The 21,767-nt window shown below is 38.6% G+C and overlaps 1 protein-coding gene across 7 annotated transcripts in view; it reads right to left on the reverse strand.

Annotated features, from left to right (window-relative positions):
* TAB3 (TGF-beta activated kinase 1 and MAP3K7 binding protein 3) overlaps window positions 1–21,767 on the reverse strand; it is a 72,443-nt gene that overhangs the window by 11,210 nt on the left and 39,466 nt on the right. For 4 of the 7 annotated variants that reach the window (XM_023751341.1, XM_014453076.2, XM_014453074.2 and 1 more), the window contains exons 5-8: window positions 19,301–20,726; window positions 18,166–18,325; window positions 11,269–11,363; window positions 6,829–6,912 (exon numbers count right to left, since the gene is read on the reverse strand). In XM_023751341.1, coding sequence (XP_023607109.1) covers window positions 6,829–6,912; window positions 11,269–11,363; window positions 18,166–18,325; window positions 19,301–20,726 — 1,765 coding nt within the window. Of the gene's footprint in view, window positions 1–6,828; window positions 6,967–11,268; window positions 11,364–12,892; window positions 13,034–18,165; window positions 18,326–19,300; window positions 20,727–21,767 lie in introns of those variants that run through there. The other 3 variants (XR_002828457.1, XM_023751343.1, XM_023751342.1) reach the window with 3 other exon arrangements.

The following is a 21,767-nucleotide window of genomic DNA, read 5'->3' on the forward strand; positions in this document are numbered from 1 at the left end:
GCATCACATGCCTCCTTCTTACTGACCCTTACTTGGCTTATGTATTTTACAGCACTGATCACCTCTCTGGTGCACAGACTGGATCAGAACAAGGTCAGGTGGCCAAGACAACCAGGAACAGCACTCAAATCATGGGACACCAAGGTCAGTGCTCTTACCACTGTGAGTTACCAATGACAGGGTGGGGATAGTGGGGCTTTCTGAATCAGCCGAGGAGCTCATATGCACACTGCACTGTTTAACTACAAAATCCAGTGCAAATTTCTGTCTCCCTTTCTATCTCTCATTCTCTCTCTTCAGTTATCACACTTATTCAGATAATCAGATAAATGTCTATATTCCACTTGGATTTCTAATATGTAACTATAATAACCCCAATACATTTATTCTAACTAATAAAACAATTCTACATGTTATTTACATTTTACTTGCTTTTTAAATTTAAGTGGTAGACAAAATTTTCATCAAACTAGGTAAATTTAGTTTTAGAAAAAAGAGAGACTCTATGTGTTTAAAAGAAAACAAATTTGACTTCATAGAGAAAAACCAAACAGCTTTTATAAATCTGTTATGAAAAAGCTTCCTAAAGAATTATAGAATTTAATCAAGATCTATTTATAAACTTTAATAGAAAAAGGTGAAAAGTTTAAAAACTACAGGATATATAACAGCATCATTTTATACTCTCACCAACAGTCTCAGGAGGAAAAGGAGACATATGTAATACTTTAAACAATAAAATAAATTATTATATAATTAAAGCTCAATTAGATTTCTAAAGTAGAGATCCATTTACAGTAAAGATGTTACTTTAGAGGGCTTTCTAGTCTACTTTTTATTAAAACTGTATATGTAGAGTACAAGCCACTTGGGATAGGAGTTACGTCTTACCTTTGTAGCATCAAGCAGCTATCTACATAATCCATCTATGTATTTAAGAAAATGACTATAATTGTAATCCCATTACAACCAACTCTAAGGGACTATCCAGTATCAGTTGTAGCAAATTTTGTTAGAATTAAAAGTACCATGGAAAAGAGCCTTTTTAGTGTGAAGGTACTTGTAGGGAGCTAGATGAAGCTTGATATTAATGGAATATTAATGCAATCCTTGCACAATTCCCAGCTGAAAAGTATACCAAACAGGAACCTCCCACCTCAAATACATGGTGTTGGTCTCAAAGACAGAGACCAAATGACATCTGCAAAAATTCTGTCACCACTGGTAGAAAACTCTGAGTATATCAGCTCCTTACCTCTAAGAAATTTTCCTTTTATTTCTTTGTGAATTTTTGAGGTAAAATGTGTACAGTGAAATACAGAAATCTTAAGTGTACCATTTGATGAATTTTAACAAATGCACCTGAATAATCCAAATTCCCACCAAGATTTAGAACACTACCATGAGTTCAGAAAAATCTACCCATATCTTTTCTCAGTTATTCCTCAAACCCAATTTCCAGAGATAACCACAGTTCTGATATATATATATCCTAAATTCAGCTTTTTCTATCCTGAATTTCATATAAACAGAATTATATACTATATATTCTTTTGTATTTGATTTCTTTCATTCAGCATTATATTGTTGAGATTTATGTATCAGTAATTCAGTTTTTTTTTTTTGCTTAGTATTATTCCATGGCATGATTATATCAGTGTTTATCCATTCACATTTTGATGGATACTTGGGCTATTTATAGTTTTGGGTTATTGTGAATAAAAATGGTATGAATCTTCAAATCCAAGTCACGGCACCAAAAAGGAAAAAAATGGTATGAATCGTCTAAAAAACAAGTCATTTGTAGACACACATTTTAGATTCTCTTGGATAAATCTTTAGACATAGAATTATTGATGGGCTATAGGGCAGGTGAATGGTTTTACAAGAAATAGCCTGTTTTCCAAAATTTGGGATTTTAGCCATTCTGGTGGGTGTAAGGTGGTATCTCAGGATTTTAATTTGTGTCTCCCTAATGTCTACTCAGGTTGAGCATTTTCATGCGCTTATTGGATATATTTTTTACAGAGAGGAAGGGAGAGGGATAGAGAGCTAGAAACATCGATGAGAGAGAAACATCGATCAGCTGCCTCCTGCACGCCCCCCAGTGGGGATGTGCCCACAACCAAGGTACATGCCCTTGACCGGAATCGAACCCGGGACCCTTGAGTCTGCAGGCCGACGCTCTATCCACTGAGCCAAACCGGTTCGGCAGGTTGAGCATTTTCATGCGCTTATTGGATATACATATATATGTATATATATGTACATATACATACATATATATATATATGTATGTATATGTGCATATATATATACATATATATGTATATATATATTAGAGGCCCAGAGCACGAAATTCGTGCATGGGTACAGTCCCTAGTCCTGGCCTGCGATCAGGGCCGCAACTGGCTCTCCAACATCCCCCGAGGGGTCCTGGATGGTGAGAGGCGCAGGCTAGGCCAAGGGACCCCACTGGTGCATGAAGGAGGGACGTGGGAGGTTGGCCAGCCAGGGAGGAACCATGGGAGGGCTCCAGGGTGTGTCCAGCCCGTCTCGCTCAATCCCGATCTGCCGGACCCCAGCAGCAAGCTAACCTAGCGGTCGGGGCATTTGCCCCCTGGTGGTCAGTGCATGTCATTGCGACTGGTCTATCAGTCGCTTAGGAATTTATATATATAGAAGATTCCTTTGTGAAGTGTCTGCTCAAATGTTTTACTTCTTTTTTATACTCTTGATACCAATTCTTTATCACATATATGTATTGTGGATATTTTCTTTCTCCTTTACTTTAATATTGTATTTCTGAGCTAAACCCAATGAGGTCATGATGCATTATCTTTTTTATAAATTGTAAATATGTTATGAAGGATTTTTGCTTTTATGTCCATGAGTGGTATTGATTTATAATTTTGTTTTCTTTAGGGGGTAGTGGGTAGGTAATGTCTTTACTGGGTTTTGGCATCAGGGTTCTGCTGGCTCCATTTCAAAAAGAGGGAAGTTTCCTTTTCCCTCTATTTTCTCAAAGAGTTTGTGTAAGACTGGTATTATCTCTTCCTTCGATGTTTGATAGTCTGGATTTTTCTTTGTGGGAAATTTTTTGATAATAGATTTAATTTCTCATAGATGTAAAGCTATTAATATTTCCTATTTCATCTTGTTTTCAGTTTTGTAGGTTATATTTTCCAAGGAATGTGTCAATTCCATCTAAGGTGTTGCGTTCATTGGCATAAAAATGGTCATCACATTCCCTTATTTGTGTTCTCTTTTTTAATACGTTGACTTTAGAGCTTATTGATTTTTATCTTTGAGAGATCAAACTTTTGGCTTTATCTGTTTTCTATCTCATTGACTATTCTTTTTTTCCTTCTTTTAAGGTGGGATATTAGGTCACTGATTTTAGATCTTCTTGTTTTATACTAGCATTTAAAGCTATAAATGTCCTTCTAAGCACTGCTTTAAGTGTTGTGTAGTAAAGAATTCGACCTTGCCCAAAGAGAAGTCTAGCTTTAGCCCCAGCTCCTGGGATATAACCTCTAAAATCTTGAAGTTTCCCAAGTGATAGAAGTGTCTTTGCTATTTATGGTGAAACCTTCAGACCATACCTGAGAGTTTATGCTAATGAGGTGGCTCAAGGTGGATATATTGTCCATTTCTTACCAATTTGGTCCTCTGTTGCCAGGTAACAACTTTTCTTTAAAGGTTTTTTAATTTATATTTTTGAGAGAGGAAGGGAGAGGGAGAGGGGGAAACATCTATGTGAGAGTTGATTGGCTACCTCCTGTACATCCCCTACCAGGGATCGAATCCTACAACCTGGGCATGTGCCCTGACCAGGAATTAAACCGGCAATCTTTAAAAAAAAATTTTTTTTATTGATTTCAGAAAGGAAGGGAGATGGAGAGAAATATAGAAACATCAATGATGAGAGAGAATCATTGATCAGCTGACGCTTGCACACCCCGCACTGGGGATCAAACCCCCAACCCGGGCATGCACCCTGGCCGGGAATTGAACTGTGACCTTCTGGTTCATAGATTGATGTTCAACCACTGAGCAACACTGCCTTGGCTGAACCAGCAACCTTTTGGGGCACAGGACAATGCCCAACCAACTGAGCCACAACAGCCAAGGCTCAGGTAACAACTTTTTAATGTACTCCCTTAAATAAGGGATTCCTCCATGACAACCCTTGAATCAATTAAAGTTTATCTGTTGTATTACCATTAAGTAATGCTTCCTTCATAGACATTAGCACAAACTCAAGTGTTATTTAACCATTTGGATAAATAACATATCATTATAGCAAATGGTTAAAATGATCAATGATATACAACCCAGTGACTTTCAACTTGAAGCTGTATATAATGTTCCCACAGTGCCATATCTGGTACTGGGCAGTCATCCACTAAGATTCTTCTTTGTGCCATTTTTGGAAATTAGTATGCTATTTAAAATGCAGATGAGATGAAACAGCAATGGCAGTATCTAATCTAATAAAAGACAAACATGCAAATTGACCACACCTCTGCTATGCCCCAAGCCATGCCCACCAGCCAATCAGAGTGACTATATGCAAATTAACCCAACCAAGATGGTAACTGGCAGCCACGGAGTTGGAGCAAGCATGAGGCTTGGTTACCCCAGTGATGGAGGAAACCAAGGTTCCCACCTGCCCTGGCCTGCTGTGGCCTCCACTCAAGGCAACAAAGTTTCAATTATAGAAGATAAATAAATCCCAGATACCTGCTTCTAGCCAGCCTCCACTGGGAGCTTGGGTGGCTGGGGGCTGTGGCCAGCCTGCAAATAGCTATCAGCCCCTCACCCAGGATGGCCACACCCTCATGGGGTGAGGGTCCCCGCTGGGGGCTTGGCCAGCCTGCAAACAGCCATCAGCCACTCACCCAGGCTGGCAACACCCTCATGGGGTGAGGGTCCCCGCTGGGGGGGTTGGCCAGCCTGCAAACAGCCATTATCCCCTCACCCAGACTGGCCAGGCACCCCAGCAGGACCCCCCACCCTGAAGGGGGTGTGGCCAGTCTGAAAACAGCCCTCAGCCCTTCACCTAGGCTGGCCAGGCACCCCAGCAGGGACTCCAACCCTGAAGGGGCTATGGCCAGCCTGCAAACAGCCATCAGCCCCTCACCCAGGCACCCCAGCAGGACCACTCTCCCTCAAGGGGCTGTGGCCAGCCTGTAAACAGCCCTTAGCCCCTCACCCAGGCTGGCCAGGCACTCCAGCAAGGACCCCCACCCTGAAGGGGGTGTGGCCAGCCTGAAAACGGCCCTCAGCCCCTCACCCAGGCTGGCCAGGCACCCCAGCGGGACCCCCACCCTGATCCGGGACACCTTCAGGGCAAACCAGCCAGCCCCCACCCATGCACCAGGCCTCTATCCTATATAATAAAAGGGTAATATGCAAACTGACCCTAACAGCAGAACGACGGGGAATGACTGGTCACTATGACACACACTGACCACCAGGGGGCAGACACTCAATTCAGGAGCTGCCCCCTGGTGGTCAGTGCACTCCCACAGGGGGAGCTCTGCTCAGCCACAAGCCAGGCTGACTGCTGCCAGTACACAGCAGTGGTGGTGGGAGCCTCTCCCACCTCCTCAGCAGCGCTAAGGATGCCCGACTGCAGCTTAGGCCTGCTCCCCGCTGGCAAGTGGACATCCCCCGAGGGCTCCCGGGCTGCCAGAGGAATGCCTGACTGCCAGCTTAGGCCCAATCCCCCAGGGAGCAGTCCTAAGCCAGCAGGTGGACATCCCCCGTGGGGTCCCAGACTGCGAGAGGGCATGGGCCAGGCTGAGGGACCCCCCCCCTCCGAGTGCACAAATTTTTGTGCACCGGGCCTCTAGTTAAACAATAAAAAGAACAGATATTGTGTTGCAACCTATAAATGAAATACTTAAAACACACAGAAAGTTGTTTAACCAAAATTTAAGTAATTTAGCTCAGGTAAAATTATTTAGGGAGAATTTATATATTCCCTGATTAATAATAATTCTGATGATATTTTAAAATATTATACTCTTAGGTAACTTTTTAAATATTAATTCTGATGATATTTTAAAATGTTATACTCGGGTAATTTTTTTTAAGTAAGACATTCACCACTATTACATGTTTATGTCTTCATGAGCAATCTTTTTAAGTTGCTTAAAGCCTTAAGGATTATGCTCTCAAATGCATACTTTATCTCAGTCTTAAGAATTATATTTATAAAATAACATGGGTTATTAGTAAGAATTGGGCAGAAAGGGTTTAAATTTAATGACATTTAAATTTAATTCAAATCCATTTTTAAGATAACTGGAATGTCAAGTAAACATTTGGTACACAAAAATAAGAGATTTGATACCTTTGATAGTATATGGGAATGAACAATTATTCAAAAGTGATTTCTCTAAATCTAGGATTTATGTAGGATCTAACTGTTATGCTCCCCTGTGAAATAACCTTAGATCAACTGCAGATCAAACTTTCCATTCTAACACATGACCTTTAAAATTCTCATTATTTTGTAAGAATTATCTTTTAGGATTATAGTTTTCACAGTAAATTTTAACTATATAATACAGTTTCAATTTTAAAAAGTAAATTATATATATCCCATTTAATTACTTTTGACAGTAATTCCAGGAGTTAATTAATTTTAAACTTTAGGGGACATTTTACTATTGCCATAGTAACATCAATATGGTAAGTTTTTTTGCTGAACAAATTAATGAGTATCTCTAGTGGAAATTTCTTCAGATATAAATGTGAACTCCCAAAGAATTTTCATATTTATTTGTGTGATGTTTTTTACATTTCCCTACTCACCTTTTTTAGATGGCTTGGGTGGTACCACTGGGCCAGGTTGTATGTGGTCATAAAAATTATTCATGGCTTTTGGATCAAAGTTTCCTAAAAAAAAATAAAATCACCAGGTATTCAGAGTTCTTTATCCTATTATTTGAACTTTTTGTTAAGGAAAATATGAAAATAAAACATGTAAGAAAGGAAATTGTTTTCCAGGGTTTCAAAACTCATATTACCCTACTCTCTTTCCATTGAAATTGTTTTATCATTCTGAGAAAAGACACAAGCAAACTGGCATACCAGTGTCTATCTGCAGTGCTTACCTAAAGGAATATTTTTCTAACTGTAAAGCTAGTCTTTTTAGGCAGTGTTAAGCATGTGGCACAGTTAGGGGGGTAAATGAAGGAGAGAAATGAAAGGCTGGCTGAACTGTTTTTTCTTTCTGTTTGTTTTGATGTTTTGATTTTAATGAACAAACCATAAGAAAGAAGATTTAAATAGCGAAAGCTCACCATATCTTTCATAATTTACCCTAAAATTTTATCTATTATAAACTCAACTGTCAATGAACCTAAATATATAAATTTACAAAGATTTTTCAAGTTTTATGTGATCAGCAGCTCATGGATTCCTATCTTCAAAAAAAAGAAAAAGAAAAAGAGAATCTTGTCACCTATAAATTTGCCAATTTCAGAATAACAGAACAATCCCTAAGAATTTTGTCTTGCCACACAATTTTCATCTCTCTTAAAATGTTCATTCATTCCTTGATCTAGTGTCTATTTCAGCCCCATCTCCTGCCAGGACTCCTCCAAGGTCAGTTTTGATCCAGGGCCAGCTTTTGGTCCTACCTTCAATTCTGTGAACCTATCACTGCAATCTGCTTATTCTTCACAATTCCAATTAAGCATTACAACTGTACACATGCTTATTTCCAGAGGATCCTATATGGCACCGATGAAGTCCAAATGGTTTTCCTCACCAAAACCAACAATAAAGCTGCTTTTCATCACATCATGCACTGCCCTGGACAGTGTGGCTCAGTTGGTTGGGCATTATCCCGTCCACTGAAGGGTTGCTGGTTCAATTCCGGGTCAGGGCACATGCCTGGGTTGTGGGCTTGGCTCAATCACCGATCCCTGGTAGGGGGTGTGTAGGAGGCAGCCGATTGATGTTTCTCTCTCAAACTGATATTTTCTCTCTCATATTGATGTTTCTCTCCTTCTAAAAGTCAATTTTTAAAAAATCATGCACTGATTTACATCTAATCTAAATATTCTTCCAAATGTCTAGATTCCTTCTCTCATTTAAAAATTTAGATTAAAGCCCAGCCAGCATGGCTCAGTGGTTGAGCATCAACCTATGAACCAGGAGGTCAGTTTTATTCCCGGTCAGAGCACATGCCCGGGTTGCCGGTTCGATCCCCAGTAGGAAGTGTGCAGGAGGCAGCCAATCAATGACTCTCATTGACGTTTCTATCTCTCTCCCTTCCTCTCAAATAAAATATATATATATATATATATAAAGTACACTAAAACACTAGAGATGTTCAACATCAACTAGATTAAGATAGAAGAAAGGATAAGTGACCTCAAAAATAGGGTAGCAGCATGGCCAGCTTGGCTCAGTGGTTGAACTTGGACCTATGAACCAGGTCATTCGATTCCTGGCCAGGCACATGGCCCTGGTTGCGGGCTTGATCCCGTGTGGGGCATGCAGGAGGCAGCCGATGATTGATGCTTCTCTCTCATCATTGATGTTTCTATCTCTCCCTTCCTTTCTGAAATCAATAAAAATATATTTTTTACAGAAAAATATATTCTAAAAAGTTTAGATTAGAAATTAATATAAAAGGAATTCATATAAAATGTTTCCAGAGCATGAAGAATAGAGATTTAGAAATGCTTAAGCACCAAAAAGAGCTCTTTGTTGCTCAATGGAGACCAAAACACAGCTCTTCACTTATAAAATCTTAATGGTTTCCCTTGCAGATCCTATTACAAATGCTTTTATCCATTTGGCTATGCTATTTTAAGATATTTTCTGAAAATAATTCATATGATGGCCCATGAAAGCCACAATGCTATTTGATATGTTAATTGGATTTTTTTATGCTTTAAGATGCTGCATATGTATTTCTTCAATTACTTAAGTTACAGCTGATGTTCTAATTTCTAGATCCCATTAGGCTTACTATAAATATCCTAACCAAATGTTTAAGTGTTTGTTTTGCTTCAAAGAACACACAAGCAAAAAAAAAAAATCAATGTTGTCTTCTAATATAGTAGCAATAGTTTGTATAGCCCCCCACATTATACACAGTAATTCTTTCATTGCTGAAAGATAGTAGGCTGTAGAGTAACTATGTTTCTGAAAATAACTTTAAGGGCAACTACATAAATTGTTCAACTTTCGTATTCAAATTTACTTCTATTCAGATAAGTTCCATATCTTTTTAGGTTCCCCTGCTTCTACTGCTTAGGCTTGTCTAAAAATGGCAATGCAGTACTTTTATGTATATCTCTTAAAATACAGTAGAAACTCTTTTAGCTGCCATAATTAAGAACAGTAAGGGGGCTGATTAAAACACGAATTGTTAAGAAAAATTACACATCAACTTTAATGTAACAAAACATATAAATATGGCAATATTTTAATGACAGACCAAGACCTTTTCTTTACCTGTCTGTTGACTGAAGGTTCTATATTGTCTTTCTTATATAAGCTACACCTGTGATGAGCTAAAGTATGGTGGGCAAACTTTTTCTGTAAAGGGAGATGATAAATACTTTAGATATTGTGGACCTGTAATACTACAGGTCTCTGTTGCAAGCCCTCAATTGTAGCATTAAAGCACAAAAGCAGCTTGGCGTGGCTCAGGGGTTGACCATCGACCTATGAACTAGGGGTCACGGTTCAATTCCTGGTCAGGGCACATGCCTGGGTTGCTGGCTTGATTCCCAGTGTGGGGCATGCAAGAGGCAGCCAATCAATGATTTTCTCTCATAATTGATGTTCCTATCTCTCTCCTTCTCTCTTCCTCTCTGAAATCAATAAAAAAATATTAAAAAACACACAAAAGCAATCCAAGGCAATATATAAATGGGCATGGCTATGTTCCATTAAAACTTTATTTAAAAAGACAGGCATCAGGCCCTGACTGATTTCTCTCACATCAATATTTCTCTCTGTCTTTCCCTTTCTCTTTCGCTCTCTCTTAAAATCAATGGAAAAATATCCTCATGTGAGGATTAAAAATAATAATAATAAAAATAAATAAATAAAAAGATGGGCAGCAGGCAATTTGCTAACCCTGATCTATAATTTCTTGTTTTTGTTTCTTTAGAATAGAGCAAGAAAAATACTGTAAGAACATTTAATTTGAAGTCAGAATCCTCTTAGATTTTTAACTTGCCCCTTAACCCTTTACAGTTACTTTCACCCCTAATTCACAGTCCCTATGTGATTTGCCTTTGAGTCTTTAAAAGGTATTTACCACCCTAGCTTGTTTCCGCTCAGTGGTTAGAGTGTTGGCCTGTAGACTGAAGGGTTGCGGGTTTGATTCTGGTCAAGGGCACGTACCTGGCCCTGGGTGGGGGTGTGTGTGAGAGGCAACCAGTTGATGTGTCTCTCTCACATTGACGTTTCTCTCTCTCTCCCCCTCCCTTCTATTCTCTCTCTAAAAAAAAATTAATGGGAAAAATATCCTCGGGTGAGGATTAACAACAACAACAAAAAAGGTATTTGCCTTTAATTTTTATAGGAAGAGCAGCTTCTCCTGCCTTCATGCCAGTTTAGTAACTGGCATAAAAGGTTTAGGAACTGGCACAAGTGACTTGGTAAGCAGACAATTCCACTGATGGGAGCAACAGTAAGAACATTTTGACCTTGGTGAGCTAGGTAAACAAAAGTCGGTTAAGAGAGCTTCTACTGTAGTACACTTCTATAAGAAAGCAATAAAAACCCAACAAAAAAACAAACAAACCCCACCACAACAAACAAACAAAGACCCCCAAACTCTAAGATATAGCTGGATGTTTTAATGTAACAGATAACATTAAAATTGACAAATGGAAATTACTTTAAAACTGAGAAATCTGATATTCTGATTTGGGGTCCCTATTTTTACAAATATTTAGATGATTCACATAATAGGAACCTACTAAGTTTTAGAATTAAAACATAAAAAATCAACTTATAAAATATTTACAGTAAATGACTAAAAGATAAATACAGAGTTAAAACAGAACGGTCTTAATGATGAAATTACCAAAGTAAAACTATTTTTTGATGCCCCCAATCCGATCTATGACCATGGCTGGAGTGATCTCTTTACCAGGACTGTAATCTTATAATGGACAAAAACTATTTCTTAAGTCTATAAAACCAAAATGATTGCTATTTAAGCAGCTTAAAACACCACACTATTACTTATGGTTTACCAAATAATCAAGTCTATACCTCTAGATTGAAGGAGGTCAACTTCTTTCAGTGTACAGTCAACATTTATCTGGAGTTGTCTGTTCATGCTTCTCAATCTTGTCATTTCCTCAGGCTAGTAAGAAAGGACCCAAAATAGCAATTGTGGGAAAGTCATTATCAAGCCCAACATTTAAGAACTGCTATTCATATTAATTGTTCTGATTGGTTATTACCAAGAAGATGGCCTTAATCCATAAGAGGGCATGATTAAGAAGTCTTATAGTTTTCAAGGAATGGTCAGGTAAAATGGGGACATTAGTATGGCCACATATAAAAAATCTGCATATAATGTGGCAGGCTATAATACTAGACTGGTCTATCATACAAAATACTACCATTTTAATCAGAGAGCACTGAGAATATTTTATTTCTATGTTTTCATAGTAAGGGAAACTGTAGTAAGTAGGAACCTTTTAAACAAGCCACATCCATGATTTTAATTTTGTCCAGGATAGTTAAAATTACAACAGTACTGCTCAGCCAGTATGGCTTGGTGGTTGTGTGTTGACCCATGGACCAGGAGGTCAGGGTTCGATTCCCAGTCAGGGTACATGCCCGGGTTGTGGGCTCAATCCCCAATAGGGGGCGTACAGGAGGCAGCCAATCAATGATTCTCTCTCATCATTGATGTTTCCATCTCTCTCTCCCCCTTACTCTCTCTGAAATTAATAAAAACATATTAAAAACACATTACAACAGTACTAATTTTAATTAACACTGAGTGCCAGGTACTGTGTTCACCAGAATTCTCTCATTTTTCTTCAAAACAATCTTTCAAAGTAAGTACTAATATCACACCCAATTTATACATGAGGATAGCGGAGGCACAGGGGTTATATAATTTTCCCAAGGTTATAAAAGAGATAGCACTTATATAAAAGTCTTCTATATAAACTTATGTAGAAGCAATTAATCTAGTATGTGAAACTTTCAGGAACAAATGGATTCCGTTCTTCCTCCAACTTTGTTTCCTTCTGCTTTGACCTTTCTAGCTCAACCTACTCCTTAGGCCTTTCAGGACATACATAAGACACTGAAATGTGAAGAGAGCTCTATTCTTCAGTTAAAGCTTTTTGGAAGCCTTCATTTCCTCTGACATTCTGAATTCTTGTACTATTTTACATATATGTACAGTAAAAAAGTTAGGGTTTAGACTCCAGCGGCATGGGTTCTGAAGCTTTCAGCACAGCCTAGATATAACTCAGTTTCTAAGGTGATTCTGTAAAGTAAAAGATAAAAATCTGCTATGATAGGAAGACAAAATAAAATCCCACTCTGTTAAAAATATATATTTTGCTAAAAACTAAATAGATTATAAGAGTGAAGAAAAATGAGCAAAAAAGGTTATTTTCATTCACAAGATCTTATGCTTAGGAGGTATTACTAGACTAACTGGGAATGCTCTCTAAATTAGCAGGTATCAAACGTTTAAAATAAGAGCTACAATCCCTTAGAATGCCAGGGGAACATAAAAGTCATTTAGAAACATCTATTAGGGATTGCTTTTCTTTTCTCATTCCTATGGGTAAACAATGTGACATTAGCATGTAAAGTGTTTATAACTTGTCTATCAACCAGGCAATATTAAGAGTTTAAAACATACCTGAGCATTTGTATTAAAGATAAAGCACTTGTTCAAGGATTTCAAAGAGTGATGCTGTCTTCCTAGGAATATGTGAAAGAACCTATTTTCTTTGTAGAATCATATCAGCAAAGTCAAGTACCTGAAGGAGCTGATCTTACCTATATATTGGGGTGGGAGGGAATGTTTTAGCCAAGGTGTCCCTGAATAGTCAAGCTCTGTAACTAAGTATGCAAATATTATAATACACTTTATAGTCAAGAGACTACTGCACATTTGCTTATAACAACAACAAAAGCTCTTATCAACAGGCTCATTTCCAAAGACAGCAGTACCACTGGAACTCACTAAACTAACTGTTTAACTGTAAGATTCCTATGTACTTTTCCAAAGCTTCTCACTGAGGGGGAAAAGCCATTTTTGCACGTCACTACATTTGTCAAAAAGTACAGTTTTTCATGGCGAAGGGGCTTCGAGATTGGCTGTGCATAATTTACAGTTGTTTGTAAACTACCAGGATGTTTATATCTACACTTTTTTCAAAAGGTGACAGAAATACCTTGAGCCTACTGTTTCAGCACTTTAGGAAGATGTCTCACAGAGACCAATGTGGAAGACCACTGATGGTCTTTGGTGGTTTGGCCCCAATTATGCATCTGAAACTCAAAGCTGTGGGTTAGTTCAAAAACCCAGTTAGTCAGAACAAGATGAATGGGAGAAAAACTTGGGGGAGCGGGTAATTAACAGCTCTCTGCCTATTAAAATCTTACTTATCTGTCAAGATATAACTTAGATTTTCCCCTTCTCCATGAAATTGTCTCATCTTTGAACATTACCAGCAAAAAACTAACATTTCTATCTCTGAACTCGGAAGCATTTAATATTACTATTCAGTTGGCAAGCGCTTCTGATTTACTGCCTATCTTTTCTCTTACACACACACACACACACACACACACACACACACACACACACAGATTCACAGACAGATATATGTATATCTTTTTACATACAGATCTCTTTAAGAGATGGCATCTCTCACAGCATTTAATACAATGCTTTGCAAATAGTAGATTGAGAAAAATGATGGTGGGCATGCATCTTGTACTTTTACCCTCCTCCTTAGTTCCTCTAAGTTTCTGCAACTGTACACAGAGTTGGTCAGGAATGTGCATTCCAGTCTCATTAGTCACACTTTTAACAAATTTTTTATATACCGCTTGATTAAAAAAAATTTTGTTTGAAAACATGAAGGTAGCAATACAAACTCCATAGCAAAAAAGTCAATTCTCTATTACATAATCCTATGTGAGTGGGACAATGATAAGTAAGGATAGCTGTTTACTGAGCATCTACAACATGCCAGCCATTTTATATACAGTTGTCTTTTTATTAAAATGTACTTGTTATAATTCCCTTTTCTAGCTATGGAAAATCAACTGCAGAGAAATTAGATATAAGCTGTGAGTGCCAGAGCTGTTTTGGCTCCAGAGCCTATGTGGGCACTCTTTCAACTATGTCATGTGCCTCAAATGAGCCTGTATGAACAAAAAGGAGATTCTGACAAAATCCTTTGTTTTCAGATTAATTTCCTACATATAATATGCCCTTGTGTTATGCATGTTCCTAAAGTTAAAAAGGAAATCATTTTTACAAAACACTTCAGATTTGTGTATCTCAAGCATATTTTCCAGTATCTTGCAACCAACATTTATTTTATACTATTTGTTGAACATTATATAAATTGTTTAATGTGTTATTTAATCCTAACAAAAAATCCCATCAAATGGGTAATGACATATATTATAGTAAGAAAACAAGCATTGCCCTAGCTGGTTTGCCTCAGCGGCTAGAGCGTCGGCCTGCAGACTGAAGGGTCTCAGGTTTGATTCCAGTCAAGGGCACATGCCTGGGTTGTGGGCTGGATCCCCAGTAGGGGGCATGCAGGAGGCAGCCGATCAATGATTCTCATCATTGATGTTTCTCTCTCCCTCACCCTTCCTCTCTGAAATCAATAAAAATATGTTTTGAAAAAAAAGAAAACAAGCATAGAGAAGGTTACTAATCCAAGGATATATGCGTGACATGAGAGCAGCGGAAGTAGGTTTCAAGTTCACACCTGAATTGAGAGCTCACTGTTTTATCCATAATTGTCCCTCAGCCATTCACTCCTAATAGTCTTCATTTTACTGTAGGCCTGGCAGCAGAAACACAGGGGAATCACACACTCAAATTTCTCACTTCTCAAATATTATTGCCCACATGAGCTATCAATTTCTGAAGTTTGGTGATGGCTACATGGGGGCTACATGGGAGTTCACTGTTTTATTTATCTTTGAAATTCTCTATAATAAAAAGTTAAAAATAAATTACAGCCCAGGACAGCAGTTTTACCAACTTCCTCTTTTTTCTAAAGAAGTGTCATCAATAAAAGCTCTCATCTAGCTCTAGCCGGCTTGGCTCAATGGATACAGCATCAGCCTGCGGACTGAAAGGTCCCAGGTTTGATCTGGCCAAGGGCACATACCTGGGTTGCAGACTCGATCCCCAGTGGGGGGCGTGCGGGAGGCAGCTGATCAGTGATTCTCTCTCATCATTGATGTTTCTATCTCTCCTCCCTTCCTCTCTGAAATCAATAAAGAAATATATTTTTTAAAAAAGCTCTCATCTAAAATTTGGGTTTTTTTGAAACACTAAATAACCTATGCTACATTAGACAGTTCTCTACTTCCAACAACAAAAAAACCCAATAGGGCTTTATTTAGTAGGGGCTATCACATAGCAAGTGGTTGACAATCAAATCTTATATGGTTTTGTTAGAGAAAATAACTTCTTTGCTAAGAAAGTTTGTTTATGCCCTACAAGTACCTAAAGGACTCCCAAGTGCCCAACAACCACAGGTGGTTTCCCGTATGAGTTACATTCTTCAGTATCTCCCCTCATCAGAGGACTCAATTAAGATTTCAAGTGAGAAAAAATGAGGCAGAAATATCACCTTTCAGTTATAGTTTTGTAATATTCCAAGAGTTTTCAATATTAGAAAAAAAATTTCACTAAATTATTAAATACTAGAGGCCTGGTGCACTGATTCGTGCACCGGTGGGGTCCCTTGGCCTGGCCTGTGGGGATCTTACGGAAACCCACTCTCTGACATCCCCCGAGGGGTCCCGGATTGCGAGGGTGGTTCTCAGGTGACACACCCCAGAATCGGGCTCCCTACTCTCTGGTTCTGGGTGTGTCACCCAAGAACTGCAGCTGCCAAATCACTGCAGCTCCTGCGTTGAGCATCTTCCCCCTGGTGGTCAGTGCATGTCATAGCTACCGGTCGGAGTATCTGCCCCCTGGTGGTCACTGTGTGTCATAGCTACCAGTTGTACGGTCAGACGCTCACTTAGGCTTTTATATATATAGATGCCTGTTTCTCAGCCCTGGCTGGTGTGGCTCAGTTGGTTGAGCATCATCCTGTGCACTGAAAGTTTGCCAGTTCGATTCTGGGTCAGCACACATACCTGGGTTGTAGGTTCGATCCCTGGGCAGGGCATGTATGCAAGGCAGCCAATAGATTTTTATCTCTCTCTCCCTTTTCCTCTCTCCTAAGCATGTCATTGGGTAAGGAAATAAAAACAAACAAAAGCCCTAACAGGTTTGGCTCAGTGGATAGAGCGTTGGCCTGTGGACTAAAGGGTCCCAGGTTCGATTCTGGTCAAGGGCATGTACCTTGGTTGCAGGCACATCCCCAGTAGGAGGTGTGCAGGAGGCAGCTGATCGATGTTTCTCTCTCATTGATGTTTCTAACTCTCTACCCTCTCCCTTGCTCTCTGTAAAAAAAAATCAATAAAATATATTAAAAACAAACAAACAAAAAATATGCCTGTTTCTCAAAACATCCACTGGTTCCACATGACCAGCAGAATAAAGGTCAAACACTTCAACCTAGTGTTCAAGATCTAAGCCCCATTCCACTTATGAACATGAACATCAGAAAATCTCAGCTTAAGTGAAAGAACTGTAATTGCTGCCTCCTGAAAGTCTCTGTCTTGATTTCAAATCTCCATTGCCTCACGTTCTTTTCCCTTCTAAAATGGCTTCCCCTTTCCTCTCTGCTTACACAGCAATTATTACACTGTTTAGGGCAGTGGTTCCTTACCCTTTTTTCCTTCAATCTGTTTGTAAGAGGCCTGACATATATGCCCACTTCTCTAAACTTATAAACTTTGAGAGAGATTACCCTTAGTTTAGAGAGAGTAAGAACATGAGGAATGGTTCTGTGAAAAATGTAGAGATTGAAAAACAGACAGGATTTGTACATGCAGAGCTTTAGAATGGCATTCCAGCAGGAGGAATGTGATAGAGCAGAGAAGTACACTGAGTATATACAGAAACTAGTTAACATATGAGTTCTCTTATAGGTTGATGGATCTATTCCTCCCACTAGCAGGTATGAAGTAAGCACCTAACATTGGACCATAATCACAAACAATGAAATATGGTCATTGACTGAACATTAAAAGATAAAAATGATAGGTGGTTGGATCAGATAAAATCTGTGATGTCCCAAGATTTTAGAGACTTGTTTCAAATTTTTCACAATTGTTTATGATCTTTATTAAATACTAGAGGCCCGATGCACAAAATTTGTGCAAGGGGCTCGGCCCTCCCAGCCATGGCCCTCACAGCCCTGGTTTCGTCTGGAAGGTTGTCCAGAAGGACGTCCGGAAGGTCGTTTGGCTGTTCGGTCTAATTAGCATATTACGCTTTTATTATTATAGATTAACCAACATGTTAAAAATATATTATCCAAATCTTTTTATTAGAGTAGTTCCTGTTAGGACTGTTGTCAATACTGTTATCTTAGTTTCTACAATTATTTACACGTAACAAAATTGCTCTACCTTAATAAAGTCCATAGTCAACACTCCCAAAATTCATACTGATCTCACTGTAGCTCATTTGAATTAACATACTTAGAAAAATAATTTTTTAATGCTTGGAAAAATATATATGCTTAGAAGAATACATGAGAACAATTTATAAAATATTTGCTCAGGGTGCACTCTTCTTTCTATTTTGACACAATGCAACTTTTGTAAATGAGATCTATAGCTTGATTATAATCGTCAGTATTTGAAAATACTAATGAGCCTATGGAATTCATACATATGAAAAAAATAAAGCATCAAATTATTTTGATGAGAATTATTGAAGGCGAAAGTTCTTCATCCACTGTTTAAAAACAAAAAACTCTGTCAGAAATAGAACACCCCCACCTTCCTATCCAACACATCCCAACTTACGTTGGAATCGGAGTGGTGCAGCTGACCCTTCTGAGCCGTCTCTGCATTAGGTCATGCTCCATACCGTTAACTTCAGCCTTCAATCGTTCTAACTCCTCTTTCTCAAGTTTCAATTGCTTTGCTAACCTCTCCATCCTTGCTCGCTGATGCAACAGCAAGGCTATAGCATTACAGATAAAGTAATTACAGAGAATAACATTGAACAAGTGAGCAGGAAATTTCTATATGCATAGCTAATGTACAGAATACCTGTAAGGAACCCTGTCATCTAACTTGAGTTGGCGTTAATTTTCATGTCTTTCTAATGCTAGCCTACGCTCATATCTGCTTTAATTGAGCTTGTAACTGCTGCCAAAATGACATTATCTGTATGTCCCTCTTGTTCTGTTATCCATAGTTTCCCTAAGATTCTCCTTGTTTTAAATACCAAGCATACTGATATTACTTCCCTTCTTATATACTAAAAGAACATCAAATTCTCAGATGTCTTAAAACAATCTGAATAGACCTTTTAAAAACTCTATTCTATATACTTAGGTCCATTTTTAAGAAATAATTCTTTACTGTTGAAGGTATTACATATGTCTCCTTTTTTCCCCTCACTGACCCCCTCCAGACCGCCCCTGCCCCCTGCCCCAAGACCTCACTGCCCCATTGTCTGTGTTGAAGGGCCATGCATATATACTTAGGTCCATTTTTAATCTAACACTGTTCTTCATTATCAATCCAACTTCTTATAAATATCATTGCATCCTTCAAGCCATCCTCTTTTAGAAAAGATTCAAATTCTTTCACCTTGATGAACTTTAGCCTCTATAAATCTTTTTCCCCACTCTGTAGTTTGTATTTTTAACAGTATCAATTCATTTAAAAATTCTATATTTTTCTCACAATGACTGTTCTTCCTAAAACCCTTATTAGGTCACTACTCTACATTTTCATATTTTAAAATTAAGTCTGTAGATGGCTCTCAAGCACTAACCCTATTCTTAACAGCAATGCTACTGCCCACTATTTAATAAATAACTACTAAACATTTAATTAAAACTAAGTAGGTAATATTAATTCCCCCATTTTGAATAGGAGTTCCCACCCCAACCATAAAGATTAATTTTCATAAAAGGGATAAAAGTACCTTGCGTATAGGCATAGTCATCTGATCCAGAACTAGAACTCCTGTGGTATTTATGGCTTCCCTTTTCTCCCCCAGAGCCTGGTATCATTGAAATGGGCTGAATAGGTTCTGGGGCTGCAGAAGGTTCTTCTTGGTCCACTAAATTTAAAAGATTTTCAGTCGTTGCTCGGCCTACGGTAATTTTAAAAACTGTAGTTGGGTTTGGTATTACACGAGGAGATGGTGATGGAGCGCATGAAGGTCCAGTTGGCTGTGTATATGTAATATACACAGGATTAACACTAAATGGAGGTTTTGGTTGACTGGATATCCCTCTTGAAGGAGAACTTGAGGGTGGAGTGGTGGCTGTGTACAACGAGTGCTGATTCCGTGGAGACTGCTGATTACTGATAGGTGAAGGACTCCTTTGAGAGGGTTCAACTGTAATTTCTATCTTCTTCATGGATCCTTTGGGTAAGCTAGATGTTGTATATGGGAGATAAGCTACTGAATGGTTTCCCTGTTTGTGATAGCTAGAAGGTCCTTGTTGATATGGATGAGGTGGAGTAGTTGAAGGACTAGGGGGCATAAAGACGTGGGAACTCGGGTGGCCCAACGGTGAAGGTTGCACTTGATGTTGTGGAGAGCTGAAGGGTGAAGGACACTGCGAAGGAGGTGGCGAATGGTAAGCAGGCTGAGGGATCTGTTGTTGTTTGGGAGAATACTGAGAAGGTTGATAGTTCTGTTGATGTGGATAAATAGGTAGAGGACGTTGGCTATAATGAGACACTGGGCCCTGTGGTGAGGACTGCCATGGGGTACTCTGAGGAGTTCGTCTTCCTGATGGACTCTGAGATGTCTGTCTAATATAAATAGAACCAGGAGACCCATAGAGATTGCTTGGAATTTGTGGAAGAATTTGTAAAGCTCTTGGTACAGTCTGTCCAGAAGGGAGGTTTTGGGATACTGTAACAGTAATTGGATTTGTACTATACCGAGGTATGTGCATGTATGAAGGAGGTGAAGGCCCTTGCATAGCAGATGGACTCATTCCTGTTTGCATCGAAGATGGCTGTTGAGGTGGCTGTGAAGGAGGAGTAGCTGCACTTCTGTTCTGTTCATTCATAAAAAATGGATTGTAGTTTGGAGTAGCAGCCACAACAGCTGGGGCCGAGTGTGGTTCCGGAACTAAACATATCAATTGTTTACCTGCTGCATGCTGTGGATCAATATGTCCATCACTTGAGCTATGTACCAGTGTTCGACCACCATTAAGTTGTGCTCCATCTCCTGGGTGGTAGCTACTAGGAGAATGGATACCCAGGTTAATATGCAAAAGGCGATTTCTATTCATTCTGTTGTCATCTGGACTATGGTATTCCATATATAAGTATTTGCTACTTTCCTGGGAAAGGGCTCGGCAACAGGCTTCAAGATTGTTGTTATTCTAGGGGAGAAAAATGGTTAAGGTAAATTGGCAAAATTAAAAAATCCTAATAGTGGAAGTCAAGCTTTGCCAGAGAGTTATGCAAATATGATTGTTATGGAATTAGCAGAGAACAGTATTTTAAGCACAAAATTCTTCATGGTCATCTATCCTTAAAAGGAGATCTCAAACAATAATTTTATAGACATTTAGTTTACATGACTAGTGCTACCGCTACTGCTACTGAAATATAAAGAACCTACTAATGAACATTGTGACTCAAGCCCAACTTTTCTGACTCCAATTCCAGGACTCATTTATACTTGTCACATCTCAAAAAATTAAAATGTTGGGCTAATCTTGTATTCACCACAATTGCTGCAATATGTAAGTATAAGTAATAGCCATCATTAATATTTAAACATGAAAATAACCATGCTTTAGTTTTCTAAAGGCACTGAAATCACAAAAGGAGAAAAAAAATTATAAAGCAGCCTTCACTTTTCTTTTAACCAAAGTTATCCTTATATAACTTCAACTGTCTCTATCACTATGAAAGATTAAGCTAAACAAAAAAATAAGTAAAAAAAAAGTCCACTTTTTGAACTATGACTCCATGACTGTGCCAAAGTTGGTATTGGCTGACTTAATGAAATTCTTCATAATCCTACAGTCCTGAGTTTTTACCTGATGAAAGGTAGCTTGGTAAACTTTCAAAATCATTTAAGGATTTTAATTTTTTGAGTTATACACACACAGATATGATAATAGCAAACATTTTAGATGTTCCAATCGACAGTAATGAAACTATTAACAGGTCCCCTCTTTTTTAATTTTTAGATATAAGATAGCTTCCATTAAAATATAAAATTCAGCCCTAACCAGTTTGGCTCAGTGGATAGAGCGTCAGCCTGCGGACTGAAAGGTCCCAGGTTCTATTCTGGTCAAGGGCATATACTTTGGTTGCAGGCACATCCCCAGTAGGAGGTGTGTAGGAGGCAGCTGATCGATGTTTCTCTCTCATTGATGTTTCTAACTCTCTATCCCTCTCCCTTCCGTAAC

This window comes from Myotis lucifugus, unplaced genomic scaffold (assembly GCF_000147115.1).
Source record: "Myotis lucifugus unplaced genomic scaffold, Myoluc2.0 scaffold_20, whole genome shotgun sequence".
NCBI classification, from domain to species: domain Eukaryota; kingdom Metazoa; phylum Chordata; class Mammalia; order Chiroptera; family Vespertilionidae; genus Myotis; species Myotis lucifugus.